We start from the raw sequence: 13,737 nt of genomic DNA, 5'->3' as shown, positions 1-13,737 counted from the left end.
TGCAAAATATAGGAAGTGGCACTTTCACAGACGAGAATCCATGAAACGCAGACCATTTTCCAAGGCTGCATGATATATTAAACCCATTTAAAATCATAATAAAGCATATATGCTATTGTGAATTCACAAACGCTACATGCCTTGAAGATTATGTAAGTGTCTCAGAACGGCTGTGTTCACAGTAAATGCTGCTCCACAATAACTATTAAATTATTTATAAACCTACACAAACACATGAGAATACATTTATGGTTTAGGCTGGAAGGGAAAGGATACATAGCCTATCTTTCTTAAAATGTTGACTGTTCATCGCGATTTCAAAATAAAAGCTCAAATCCTCGCTTACACGTTTTAATGTCCACATATTCAAGAAATTACAGTGGCTGTAGCATTTTTGTAGAAAAGAAATGGCCAAATATTACATATTAAGTGGACATTGAATTCAAAAAGATCGCGAAGTGTGAAAACAATCGTCAAACCATTGGCGCCCTCTGCAGTCAATTGTTATAATGCGTAGTGAAGGTTAGCTCTAATTGTTCATAAAAAACATGTATTTTAACAGTTTTGTTCAATAAAACATATGATTACTTGCTTTTGATAATTATTTGAGCTCATTGTTGTTACCTCATTGCTATTATAAATGTATGTTAAGTATGTTAAAAGCTATTCCCTGCTGAAAAAAAACAGCATATGCTGGTTAGGTATGTTTTGGTGCTGGGATGCTGGTTTTAAACCAGCAAAGGACCAGCATAAACCAGCTAAAACCAGCATACCAGCACCAAAACATACCTAACCAAAATATGCTGTTTTTTTCAGCAGGGTTGTTAGCTTAGGTCTATTTTTATTACTAAAAAATGTATTATAATTATCCAATTACTTGATAATCATCCAAATAATCATTTCATATTGTATGACCGCTTTAAGACGACTTGAAATGCTAGAAACAACCTGCACAGCCTTTTTCTGAAGAATTTGTCTGGGCATGATCAGCATCCAGTGGGAAATCTCCCATATTTTTAAGAATATTGAAATGTCTATTGAAAAGTCTACATCTGAAATGGATTTTATGTTCACAGAATCTATTTTTCCCAGATACTGATCTCTTCATGTGCAGTTTACTCCTCCTATAATTCACCGCTGATAGTTAAGTGTACAGTAGGCAACATATAATATGTTTTTCTTAGCAGTTTTATGTGTTAATAAAATCCCTGTGCTTTCCAGTAATCTCTGTCCTGTGTATAAATCATCACAGTTCCCTTTTCACCTCTATAAATACTTAATACAGCGTAAAGCCGGACAGAAAGCATCATCACCGCACCAATCCCTGACAGTGAATGATGGATATGGACTTCCGAACTCTAATGCTAACGATCCTTCAGCCAGGGTTGTGTGTTAACATCGCTCATGCGTTTCTCATTAACAAACCTGCCGTTATAAATCAATGTGAGCCAAGAGAACTTGTTTCTTTTGCGAGTGTATATGTTTAATTAATGATTCCAGGTTGTGTTTTCATATTTCAGCACTGAGTTCGCTATTGACGTGAGCAAAACTGCTCGATTCTAAAGTGCGGGTCTCATGATGTGCCCCTGTGGAGAGAAAGACCTTCCCTGAAAATAGTTTCTCTGCTTCTGTGACTGCGTGATGGTGAGATTTTTGAGCCAAGGGGCATTGGCAAGGCCAGCACGTACAAGGGCCCTTCAGACACACAAGAGGCGCTAGACCGAGATACTGACAGCGCGACATATGACATTGCTTTGCATAAAGAACGGGACACTTGAGAAGCAGAGAACGAGAGGGAATGCTTGCTGAGGCAGCTGCTGGCTTGAATTATAGGCTGGACTGAAGAGCGTGCCGGCCTGGAATGGTGCACAAGAATGGTGTGACTTACATAACTCATTTTATTTTATTTTATTTTATTTTATTTTATTTATTTATTTATTTTTTTATTATTATTTTTTTATTATTTATTTAATTATATTATATTTTATTTTATTTTATATTTTGTTTTATCATGAAACTCTTACACATAACTAGACATAACATAAATTTTAATTATACCTCAAATCTTGATGATTTTTATGGGAATGAATTCATTCATTAATCATTTTATCATCAGTTTTGCTTATTTATTTTATTCTGTTTTAATATGAAACTTTGACACATAACTGGACATAACATAAAATTGAATTAGATCTTGAATCTTGTGGCTTTTACAGGAACTAATTTATTGTTATGTGCTCATTGATCATTTTTATCATTAATTTATTTTATTTTATTATTTTTTATTTTATTTTATGAAACTTTGACACATAAGTAGGCATATTATAAATGTGAATTATATCTTGAATCTTGTGGCTTTTTAGAAGAATTAATTTGTTTTTATCTGCTCAATAATCATTTTATTATCAGTTTTATTTTATTTTATTTATTTTTCATGAAATTTTGACACCTAATTAGAATTTGAATTATACTCTTAAATCTTTTTATAGGAATTATTTTATTATTATGAGTTCATTATTACTTTTATAATCAGTTTTGCTTATTTTATTGTGTTATTGTTATTTTATTTTATGAAACTTTGACACATAACTAGACAACATAAATGTGAATTATATCTCGACTCTTGTGGCTTTTTACAGGAATTAGTTTATTGTTATGTGCTCAATAATTTTTATCATCAATTTTATTTTATTTTATTACATTATTTTATGAAGCTTTGACACATAACTAGACACAACATAAAATTGAATTATATCTCGAATCTTTTGGCTTTTTACAGGAATTAATTTATTGTTATGTGCTCAATAATTTTTATCATCAATTTTATTGTATTGTATTTTTTTTGACATTTTGACACCTAACTAGACATAGCATAAATTTAAATTTTACCTCAAGTCTTGTCGCTTTTACAGGAATTAATTTATTGTTATGAGTTCATTAATACTTTTATAATCAGTTTTGCTTATTTTATTTTATTATTTGTATTATTTTATTTTATTTTATTTTATGAAACTTTGACATAACTAGACATAACATAAATGTGAATTACATCTTGAATCTTGTGGCTTTTTACCGGAATTAATATATTGTTATGTGCTCATTCATTTTATTTTAATTATTTTATTTTATTTTTTAAGAAACTGACATAACTAGACATAACATAAATTTGAATTATACTTTAAATTTTGTTACTTTTTACGGAAATTAATTTGTGATGTTTATTAATCATTTTATCACCAATTTAATTTAATTTTATTATTTATTTTATTTTATTTTATTTTTATGCTTACATTTAGAGTATAAAACTTTGACATAACTAAACATAACAGACCTGAATTATACCTCAAATTTTATCGCTTTTTACAGGAATTAATTTATTGTTATGAGTTTAGTAATCATTTTATCATGAATTATTTTATTTTATTTTATTGTATTTTATTACTTTGACAAAAACTAGACATAACATAAATGTGAATTATATCTCGAATCTTGTGGCTATTTACAGAAATTAATTTATTGTAATGTGCTCATTAATAATTTTATCATCAATTTTATTTTTAATTAATTTTTTAAGAAACTGACACATTACTAACATAACATAAATTTGAATTATATTTTAAATCTTGGCTCATTAAACATTTTTATCATCAATTTAATTTTTTTTTATTTTATTTTTATGCTTACATTTAGAGTATAAAACTTTGACATAACTGGACACAACAGACTTGAATTATACCTCAAATTTCGTCGCTTTTTACAGGAATTAATTTATTGTTATTAGTTCATTAATATTTTTTCGCATTTAAAAATTCTTTATTTCATTATTTTATTTTGGAATTGAGCACCTTCATTGAATTTGTTTGAAAATATTTTAATTAAAAGTAAAATTATAATTTTACTCTATTAACAACAATTGATTAATTAAAAACTTCTATAGTACACTAAACATTTTAATAATTTCAAATTGAACAAGCATGAATCAACAATAAACAGTAGTATATTTATACATATTAATAAATGCTGCATAAAATTGTTCATTGTTAGTTCATGCCTGATGCAATAATGAATTGAACCTTATTGAGAATTGTTGCATTGAAATATTTCATGAACTACAAGCTACATATCAGCAGTCTAAGATCCACTTATTTTGGACAAACCATGAGATAGCAGCACAGATGCAGAGAGCCAGTATTATGGCTGCGTGTCACTCACACACCGAGGGCGGCAAAACCCACAGCCGAAGCATGCTGGGAGACCATTCAGATTGGGCCCAGGCTGTTTGTTGCTGTGGCAACAGCTCTGCTCTTTGGCGGGGGAGTCCTGGCATGGAGTACCAGCCGTCCCCCTCCTCCTTCCCGGCTTGCTTTTGGCAGGCAGACACGACTAAGAGTGCACAGGGAAGCATTTGCCTCCAGACAACCAGATAACCGGCACTCACTTTTTGGTAAGAGCTTTGATTTTTCCAGCTGGTTGTTGGTTTGAGGTTCTCTCTAGGTTTAAGTGGCATCGCGACATGATAACAACCGGTTGTTAGCATATTTGCACTTGTGGAATAGCACAGATTTTGTGTGTCTGGATTGCATGTTTGCTAAAACTTTGATTTCTGCAACAAGGTCTAAGAGGGAAATATGACTGTCCATGTAAATATAAAGATAATATTCTTCATGTTCTTGTGTGTGGTTATGTTTGAGCTACTTTCTGGGGTATTTACTTATTGTGTGCTGATGTCTCAGAGATGGGAGCTATTGTGTGCTGGAGGCAAACCCATCTGATCAGCAATCCGAGCACATCTCTCGCAGACGGGTGTGGACAGGCACAAGGGGGAGAGAGGGGGATGCTGGGTAGACACACCAGCACATCTGTTAGACACAAAGACGCTGATAGACTGGTCAGGTTTGCCCAGGAAGTGAATTTATAGTGATGCTGCTTTACAGACATGGTGCAACAGTGGAGTGGAGGGAGAGCACAGAGAGATATACTGAAAAATATAGTGTGAAAAAGATGCCAGGCCGTATAGTTTCATCTGTTTTGTCAGTGAATGCTTATTAGACCAGAGAGAGCTAGATATATATAGATGAATCAATTCACTCGCTCTCTGGTCATGGTTATAGTCTCTGCCCTCCTGTTGAGTCATGCAGTAATTGGCTGTGAAGATCAGCTTATGTAATTTGTTATTTCAAATTCATCATTACATAGTAAACATCTTTTTTTTTCCAGGAAATTATGCAATTTATTAGATTTTAGCAGCTGTATTTGTTGATGAAAACACTTTTGAAAAAACAATTTATTTAAAATGCTGTCATCATTTATTCGCTCTGATGTTGTTCCTACAAAAACCTTTTTTTACAAAGGTTTTTTTACTGTAAGGTCCTATTATAGTTTAAACTGTGAAGCTGCTTTGAAATCTATATAAAGGTAACTTGACTTGATTAGTTAACAATAGTTAATGCATTAACTAACATTAATTAGAAAGGTATAGTTCACCTGCAAAGGATTTATTCACCCTCAAACCATCCTAGGTGTATATGACTTTCTTACTTCAGAATTGGTGTGTTATTGTAATAAAAATATCTATATTTAAATCTCTAGCTTCTTAGACATTACATAAAGCTGAATTATATCTCAAATCTTGTGGATTTTTACAGGAACTAATTTATTTTTTTGTACTGATTAGTAATTTTTAGCATCAATTTATTTTATTTTATTTTATTTTTTATGAAATTTTGACACCTAATTAGAATTTGAATTATACCTCAAATCCTGTCGCTTTTTGCGGGAATTAATTTATTGCTATGAGTTCAATATTACTTTTATATATAAACAGTTTTGCTCATTTTATTTTTATTTTATTTTATTTTATGAAGCTTTGACAGATAACTAATAACATAAATGTGAATTATATCTTGAATCTTATCGCTTTTTATGGGAATTAATTTATTGTTATGAGTTCAATATTACTTTTATAATCAGTTTTGCTTATTTAATTTTATTATTTTCATTGTTTTATTTTATTGATTTTTTTATGAAACTTTGACACATAACTAGACATAACAAATGTGAATTATATCTTGAATCTTGTGGCTTTTTAGAGGAATGTATTTATTTTTATGTGCACATTAATTTTATTATCAGATTAATTTTATTTTATTTTATCGAATCTTGTGTTTGTTTTTTTACAGGAATTAGTTTGTGCTCATTTCTATCGTCAATTTTATTTTTTTTTTATATATATATATATATATATATATATTAGGGCCGGGACTCGATTAAAAATTAGAGGCTTTGTAATTAATTAATCGAAATTAATCGCATTTTAATCGCATATAAATATTTGACCTTAGAACAGTGAGAATTAAGTTTTTTCATATGGATTTTTAAGTATACCATTGAATAATGACTGAATACATAAGCTTAAGCAACAAAATATTGTTTATTTTTGTTCAACCAAGTCCAACAGACCAGTGCAATATTGCCATTAAGTGTAGTAATAGGGTGTGGGTCCTTGTAGTCGGAGTCGGGCTAACGTCCACGCTAGCTGCTATATGTTTAGCATTGAGGTTATACTCGAGGCTCGATGTGCTGCGATGATATGCGAATTCCTTGTTGCATAGCTTGCACACAACCATGCTCTTATCGACGCTTCCATCCATTCGTTTTTTATAACAAAATTTCCCATCCACAGTCTCATCAGCTTCTTTGTCCGTTTTCACTGTGGTTTGTTTTTGTCTGAACGCTAGTTGGTGCTCCAGTATAATCTGTCCGCCGAAACTCATCCAGTGAGAAACGTTCCGCAGTGCAAAAATAAGTGTGATTAAAATGCGTTAAAAAATTTTAACGCGTTATTTTTGTGTAATTAATTAATATAAATTAACGCGTTAAATATATATATATATATATATATATATATATATATTTTTTTTTTACCTTACATTGTGACACCTAACTAGGCATACCTCAAATCAGGTGGCTTTTTACGGGAATGAATTTATTGTTATGAGAATATTACTTTTATAATCAGTTTTGCTTATTTCATTTTATAATTTTTATGATTTTATTTAATTAAACATTTTTTTTTTATGAAACTTTGACACATAACTAGACATAACATATATTTAAAATTTATATTTTGTATAAATTCTAAAAATAGCTAAATTTGTTGCTCAGTGCTTTTGGAAGAAAAAGTTGCTAGGGTAGTCCTAGAAAGTAGCTAAATTTAGCAACAAAATTGCTAAGCTGGCAACACTTCTGCTATTATAAAGCTTGGAAAAGCCAGGGCATTTTTTATTATAACTTTGGTTAGTTTGTATTCGTCTAAAATAAGAAAGTCATACACACCTAGGATGGCTTGAGGGTGAGTAAATCATGGGGTAATTTTCATTTTTGGGTGAGCTAACCTTATTGTAAAGTGTTAGCAACTTATGAATGAATTTTCATGTAGCTGCTTGCCTTACAATGACAATTCAGATTAATTAGAATCATTAAAACAGCCATTTCTAAATAATAAAGTAGTCCAAATTACTTTTGCACTATATTCCAAGTCGTCTGAAGTCATACAGTGCTTCTGTGTGATTTATAACAAATTAAATTTGTTATTCTGCTGTTCTCGCAGCTCTCAAATCTCGTTCTCATTGTGTTGTGCAGAAAAGAGCCGCATTAAAGAATGAGGCTTGGATGATTCATTTATGAAGTTCAACACAATGATTCAGCGATCCATTGCTTTATGAAAGAGATTCATTGAATAATGTCTTATATTTTAGTCTGTCACATAAGAAGACTTGTAATACAGTCAAGAACTTTATTCAAAAATGTATATTTTAAGTGAAAAAACAGCATCATACAGATTTGGAACTGCATGAGTGTGACTAAATAATGACAGAATTGTCATTTTTGAGTGATTTATTTACTGCGACTCTCCTCTAGAGGAGTCTGACCGCGGGTTGATGGCGTACCACAAACTCGAGTCTGCGTGGGTGAACATTATTCTAATGGGATCTGAGCAAAACTCTTTTCCCTTTCTGTGTGTCTATGTACGTCTGTGAGTGGGTGGGCGGATGCCGGGGCTGTAAGGTGGGTGGAAATTGTGCCTGAAAGTGCACAAGAAACAAAAGAGATGCATTGCTGACTCCCATCATGCAGTCTGTTTGCACTGGAGAGAGAGTGGGAGTAGCAAATGGCCCTTAATCACTTCGCATCTCTTCAGAAAGCTTTGACGTAAGCCTTGCTGCTGTGTTTTTCTCCATTGGTGCTAATGTGTCGGCCTCGTGTCTGAGCACATGTTAGCTGATCGTTGCGGCATCAACTTCAATTACATCGAAATGCCTCGCCCTTGTGCTTGCGTGATTAATATTGCAAAAACAACAAAGATTCATGGCTGTTTACAACATTATGCTGAGCTTGTCATTGCACTAGATGTGCTTTTGAGACATATTTAAAGTCATACTCCTACACAGTTGGTTTGCAGGCACTGCCTTTGGCAGCCATCAGCTATGGGTGGCCATTGCAACACTGTCTAGATCCATCTTGAGCATCTTGATTAAAATCAGACTGTTGACGCCACTGAAATATATCTGATGTGTTAATGCAAGTGTGTTAGTGTCTCGAAGAGCTGAGGGATACTTTTAATAGCGCAGTTTTAAAGCAGAATCTATCCCTGGACGTGTGTTGCCAGCCAATCCGTGGGCTGTATTCCACCCGCTGCTTAATCGGTTGCAGTCTCTTCTTATACCTCCCCAATCTGCCGTTACCATGACAATTTACTCTCTCAAAGTGCTGCCAATTTTCTTGCCATTTTGAGCTCTTTTTCTCTTTTGAGAGTGTTTTTCTCTGAGTTAGAGGTTTAAATTAATATGCTCTGAAAGGACATAGATAAAACTAAATTACACATCGGAAGTTCGTTTTATTTGGTGTGAAATTGTATTTAAGCAATTATAGAGAAGAATAGTTTTGTAGACTGGCTGAATCTTTAATAATGTGCAGTTATGTCTTCGGATGGTCTAGCTGCTGATATTATGTGTGTATTTTTTAACACTCGCTCCTAACTGAAGCGACAAGGGATAACAAGTGATTTCTTCTAAAATTGAGTTTTTGCCTCAAAAAGCTTTGATTGCTGGAAGCAATAAGCAACAGGATGTTGCCGCTTGGTTTTTAGTACTGTATCGTTGTGCTGGGTAGCCGACAGTGAAATATCATTGGACCACTCCGCTAAAAGGAATGGTTCACCCAAAAATGAAAATTATGTCATTAAATACTCACCCTCATGTTGTTTCGTGAAACAAATTAAGATATTTTTAATTAAATCTGAGGGCTTTCTGACCCTCCATACACAGCAACGCAACACATTCAAGGCCCAGAAAGGTAGTAAGGACATTGCTACAATAGTCCATGTGACATCAGTGGTTCAACCAGCATGCTTGTAGCTTTGTAAAAATTACGGTTGAACCACTAATGTCACATTAACTATTTTAACAATGTCCTTGCTATGTTTCTAGGCCTGGGAACACTTCATTGCTGCAAAACTTGAATGATCGTGTGAAATTGACATTTATAAATATAATTTCAAACCATTTCATATATATTTTTAACACCAATGAAGACCTTAAAGGGATAGTTCACCCAAAAATGAAAATTTGATGTTTTTAAGATTTTTAATCAAAACCGGTGCAGTCTCCCAGCCAAATAATGGAAGTGGATGGGCACCAGACCTTTAAAAGGAAAAAAAAAAACATGCACAGACAAATACAAACTACACCCTGCGGCTCGTGCTGATACATTGATGTCCTAAGACACGAAACGATCGTTTTTTGCGAAAAACTGAACAGTATTTATATATTAATTTTACCTTTGATACACATCTGTCCTGAGCACGAGTTTAGCAACCGGCTCGTTACATGTGTACGCGTTCTGGCGTAGTATACGCAAACACCGGAAGTGGTCTGTCGCGTGTATATGACACTCATTGTTTACTCAGTGCACAGAGATTGTGGGTATAGCGGCTATTCAAAATGGTAATTACTTGCGCGAACAGATTGCATTATTTTGTGTATAATCATTTCTACTGTTTTAATAAATTTTTAAATCAAAATTTAAATCATTTAAAATGTTCTTAAATCTTCTGTTTTTATTGTTGTGATTTATTATGTATGATTTTATATTATGATTTTAATTCCTCTTATGTACAGCACTTTGAATTACCACTGTGTATGAAATGTGCTATATAAATAAACTTGCCTTGCCTTGCCTTGCCTTGTTCAAACCGATTTAAAGATAAAAGATTAAGTTTGCTTGCGCAAACTCATCCGGGACTTTTCACCAATTTCACCTTACGGCGTTTGCGTATACTACGCCAGAGCGCGTACACGTGTAACGAGTCGGATGACTCGGGACAGATGCATGTGGCTGTGTATCAAAGGTAAAAAATGATTTAAATACTGTTCAGTTTTTCGCAAAACTTTTAAAGCAGTGTTTCTCAACTCCAGTCCTCGGGACCCACTGCTCTGCACATTTTGTATGTTTCTGAGTCTGACACACTCAGTTCAGTTCATGAATCTTTCTACTAATGAGCTGATGATCAAAATCAGGTGCCTTAAATGAGGAAGACATACAAAATGTGCAGAGCAGTGGGTCCCGAGGACTGGAGTTGAGAAACACTGTTTTAAAGGCCTGGTGCCCATCCACTTCCATAATTTGGCTGGCAGACTGCACCGGTTTTCGTTTAAAATCTTTGTTTGTGTTCTTCTGAAGAAACAAAGTCACCTACATGTTGGATGCCCTGGATGTAAGCAGATAAACATCACATTTTCATTTTTGGGTGAACTATCCCTTTAATTGTGTGTGTGGGCCATCACACAGTATGTGTGCACATCTGTCTAATAGTGTGCCGACAGTGTAATGCAGTCTCATTCTCATTGACTCAGAGATCTTTGCAGCTCTTTGTGAGGCCTGCAGGGATTATTTGATTGGTTAAAAAGTTGCAAAAGTATTCATACCCCTTCATTTTGTTTGTTTTGTTATGTTGCTGCCTTAGTGTAAACTGTTTTAAATTACTTTTTTCCCACATCAATTTACACTCAATGCACAATGACAAAGCAAAAACTGAATTGTCACAACTTCATAAATGTAGTAAAAATAAAAAACTGAAATAAGAACATTGCATAAGTATTCATACCCTTAACTCAGTACTTAGCTGAAGCACCTTTACAGCCTCAAGTGTTTTTGAGTATGATGCAACAAGATTTGCACATCAACATTTTGCAGTTATTTGCCGTTCTTCATCTCTTCACCTCTTAAGCTTTGTCAGCTTGGATGGGGGCTGCCAGACATTTTCAGGTTTCTCCAGAAATGTTTGATTGGGTACAAGCATAGGCTCTATAAGCCACTCTTGCGGTGTGCTTTGAGTCATTGCTCTGTTGGAAGGTGAACCTTCTGCTCAGTCTGAGGTTCTAAATGCTCTGGATTGGGTTTTCTTTAAGGTTATCTTTACATTTTGGCGGATTGAGCTTTCCTTCTACTCGACTCTGACAGGTCCCTCAGTCCTTGCCGCAGAAAAACAGCCCCATAGCTTGAGGCTGCTACCACTACCAGCACACTTTACTTTTGGGATGGCACTCTGCAGGTGATGAGCAGTGTCTGGTTTCCATCAAACATGATGCTTGGAATAGATGTTCAACAGACTAGAGAATCTTGTTTCTCACAGTCTGAGGGTCCTTTAGATTCTTTTCCAAGTGTGTTTTCATGTGTTTTTACTAAGGAGAGTAATGAGTCTTGCCACACCACCATAAAGCCCAGATTGATGGAGAGTTACAGTGATGTTTGTCTTACTGTAAGTTTCTCCCATCTGCATATATAATCATGGAGCTCAACTAGAGTGACCATCAGGATCTTGGTAACCACTCTAGCCAAAGCACTTCTCCATCAATTGCTCAGTTTGGCCAAGAGGCCAGCTCTAACTTCACTTGAAGTGTAGTAACATCTACAAGCAATGTGAATGCTCCTGAGTTTAATTTAAACTGTCCCAGATAAGGGTATGAATACTTTTGCAATGGAATCATTAAAGGTGCAGTGTGTAGATTTTTGCGGCATCTAGCGGTGAGGTTGTGAATTGCAACAGTCCACCGCTCACCTCTCCCTTTACAGAACTACGGTAGCCGATACCGGATTAAAATCTCGCTGTTTTTGACAGCAACGAATAGTGAGATTTCTTTTAAAACGTAATTTAAGGAATTATATTTACTTAATCATTCAATAAAACAATGTTATTGTGAATATTACTGTTACTTGTTCATCATTGTGTCAGTGTTTTTTCGCAAGAACAACAGTGATGAAACGCGATCGGTAGAGCAGTTTGACCGTTTAGGGCTATTGTAGAAACATGACAGCGACTTCCATGTGAGGGGACCCGCGGTGTATGTAGATATAAACTGATAATTCTAAGGTAATAAAAACATGGTTCATTAAGTAAGGTCTTTAAACACCCCTGAAAACATAGTTATGTATATTATATTGCACCTCTGTCTAGAGATCATCTTAAATATTACACAGTGCACCTTTAAGTTTTTTATTTTTAATAAATTTGCAAAGATGTTAAAAAACGTTTTGCTTTTTTTTGCCATTGTGGTGCATGGTGTGTAGATTGATGTGGGGGAAAAGTAATTCAAAGCAGTTTAACAGAAGGCAGCAACATAAAATCTGAAAAAAGTGAAGGGGTATGAATAATTTTGCAAGATTTGCCCATGCACATGTGAGCGTGTGTTGATGTGTGTGTATGTGTATCGTACAGAGCAAGTATCAGCGCGGATCGTGCAGGAGGTTACGGCCGAAGCGGTAGCGGTACTGAAGGGAGAGCAGGAGCTGCATCCGGACACTACCGTCAGGCTGCCATCAGGTAGGCCTGCAGGAGAGCATCCTGGGATACTGGAGGTTGGCCACACTTAGGCCTACTCTTAAAGGAGTTTATTGCGTTGGTGAGACATGCAGAGATGAGAAAATAAAAATGAAAGGCAATGGGAACAGTAAGGATTTTTTTTTTTTTTGGTTTCTGTATTCCTTCTTGGAGGCACTTCCAGAAGGCTGTTAGCAAAGTGTACAGACATTGGTCACACGTATTTTTACACCTTAAAAGGATAGTTCAGCTAAAAATGAAAATTACCCCATGATTTACTCACCCTCAAGCCATCCTAGGTGTATATGATTTTCTTCTTTCAGACGAATACAATTGAAGTTATATTAAAAATATTTTGGCTCCTCCAAGCTTCAATAAAAGTGCATAAATCTATCCCAGAGGGTTAATAAAGGGCAAATCTATGCATTTTAACACTTTATAAACAATAATCTCTAGCTAGTGCAGATTTTTAGTTAATTTTCATTTCCAGGTGAACTGTTCCTTTAAATGTTTACATAATTTCATGTTTGTCAAGCACAACATGGAGCGACAGTATTTAAATCAGATTTATTTTTTGCTTTCGTATCTCTGTGGTATGTGGTCATCAGTGTTGTTCTGTGTGTCCGTTCCTAGTTCTGTGTGTAAACTGATCAAAGCTGTGGAAAGCATCAGCAGGGCACTTTCTTTTCCTTCGTAATGGCATACAGATCTGGCCATTTAAAATGCGCGCGGGAAGTAAAGTGGTCTCGCGTGACGCCGGTGTATTCCAAAGGAACACGGAAAACACATTTACACAGGAAAGACATGATCAGTAGGGGGCAGTCATGTAACGCACAGAACTAAAGCGGCAGCAAACATCG

At 34.6% G+C, this 13,737-nt stretch overlaps 1 protein-coding gene across 1 annotated transcript in view; it reads left to right on the top strand.

The window, feature by feature from the left end:
• The window catches only part of LOC141340154 (microtubule-associated protein 2-like), a 102,416-nt gene extending 89,486 nt beyond the window's left edge, over nt 1-12,930 (top strand). The window contains exon 5 of the mRNA XM_073845082.1: nt 12,776-12,930. Coding sequence (XP_073701183.1) covers nt 12,776-12,930 — 155 coding nt within the window. The remainder of the gene's footprint in view (nt 1-12,775) is intronic.
• Nucleotides 12,931-13,737: the final 807 nt, after the last annotated feature.

This window comes from Garra rufa, chromosome 8 (genome assembly GCF_049309525.1).
Source record: "Garra rufa chromosome 8, GarRuf1.0, whole genome shotgun sequence".
Lineage (NCBI taxonomy): Eukaryota > Metazoa > Chordata > Actinopteri > Cypriniformes > Cyprinidae > Garra > Garra rufa.
This window is presented reverse-complemented; position numbering and strand designations above follow the sequence as displayed.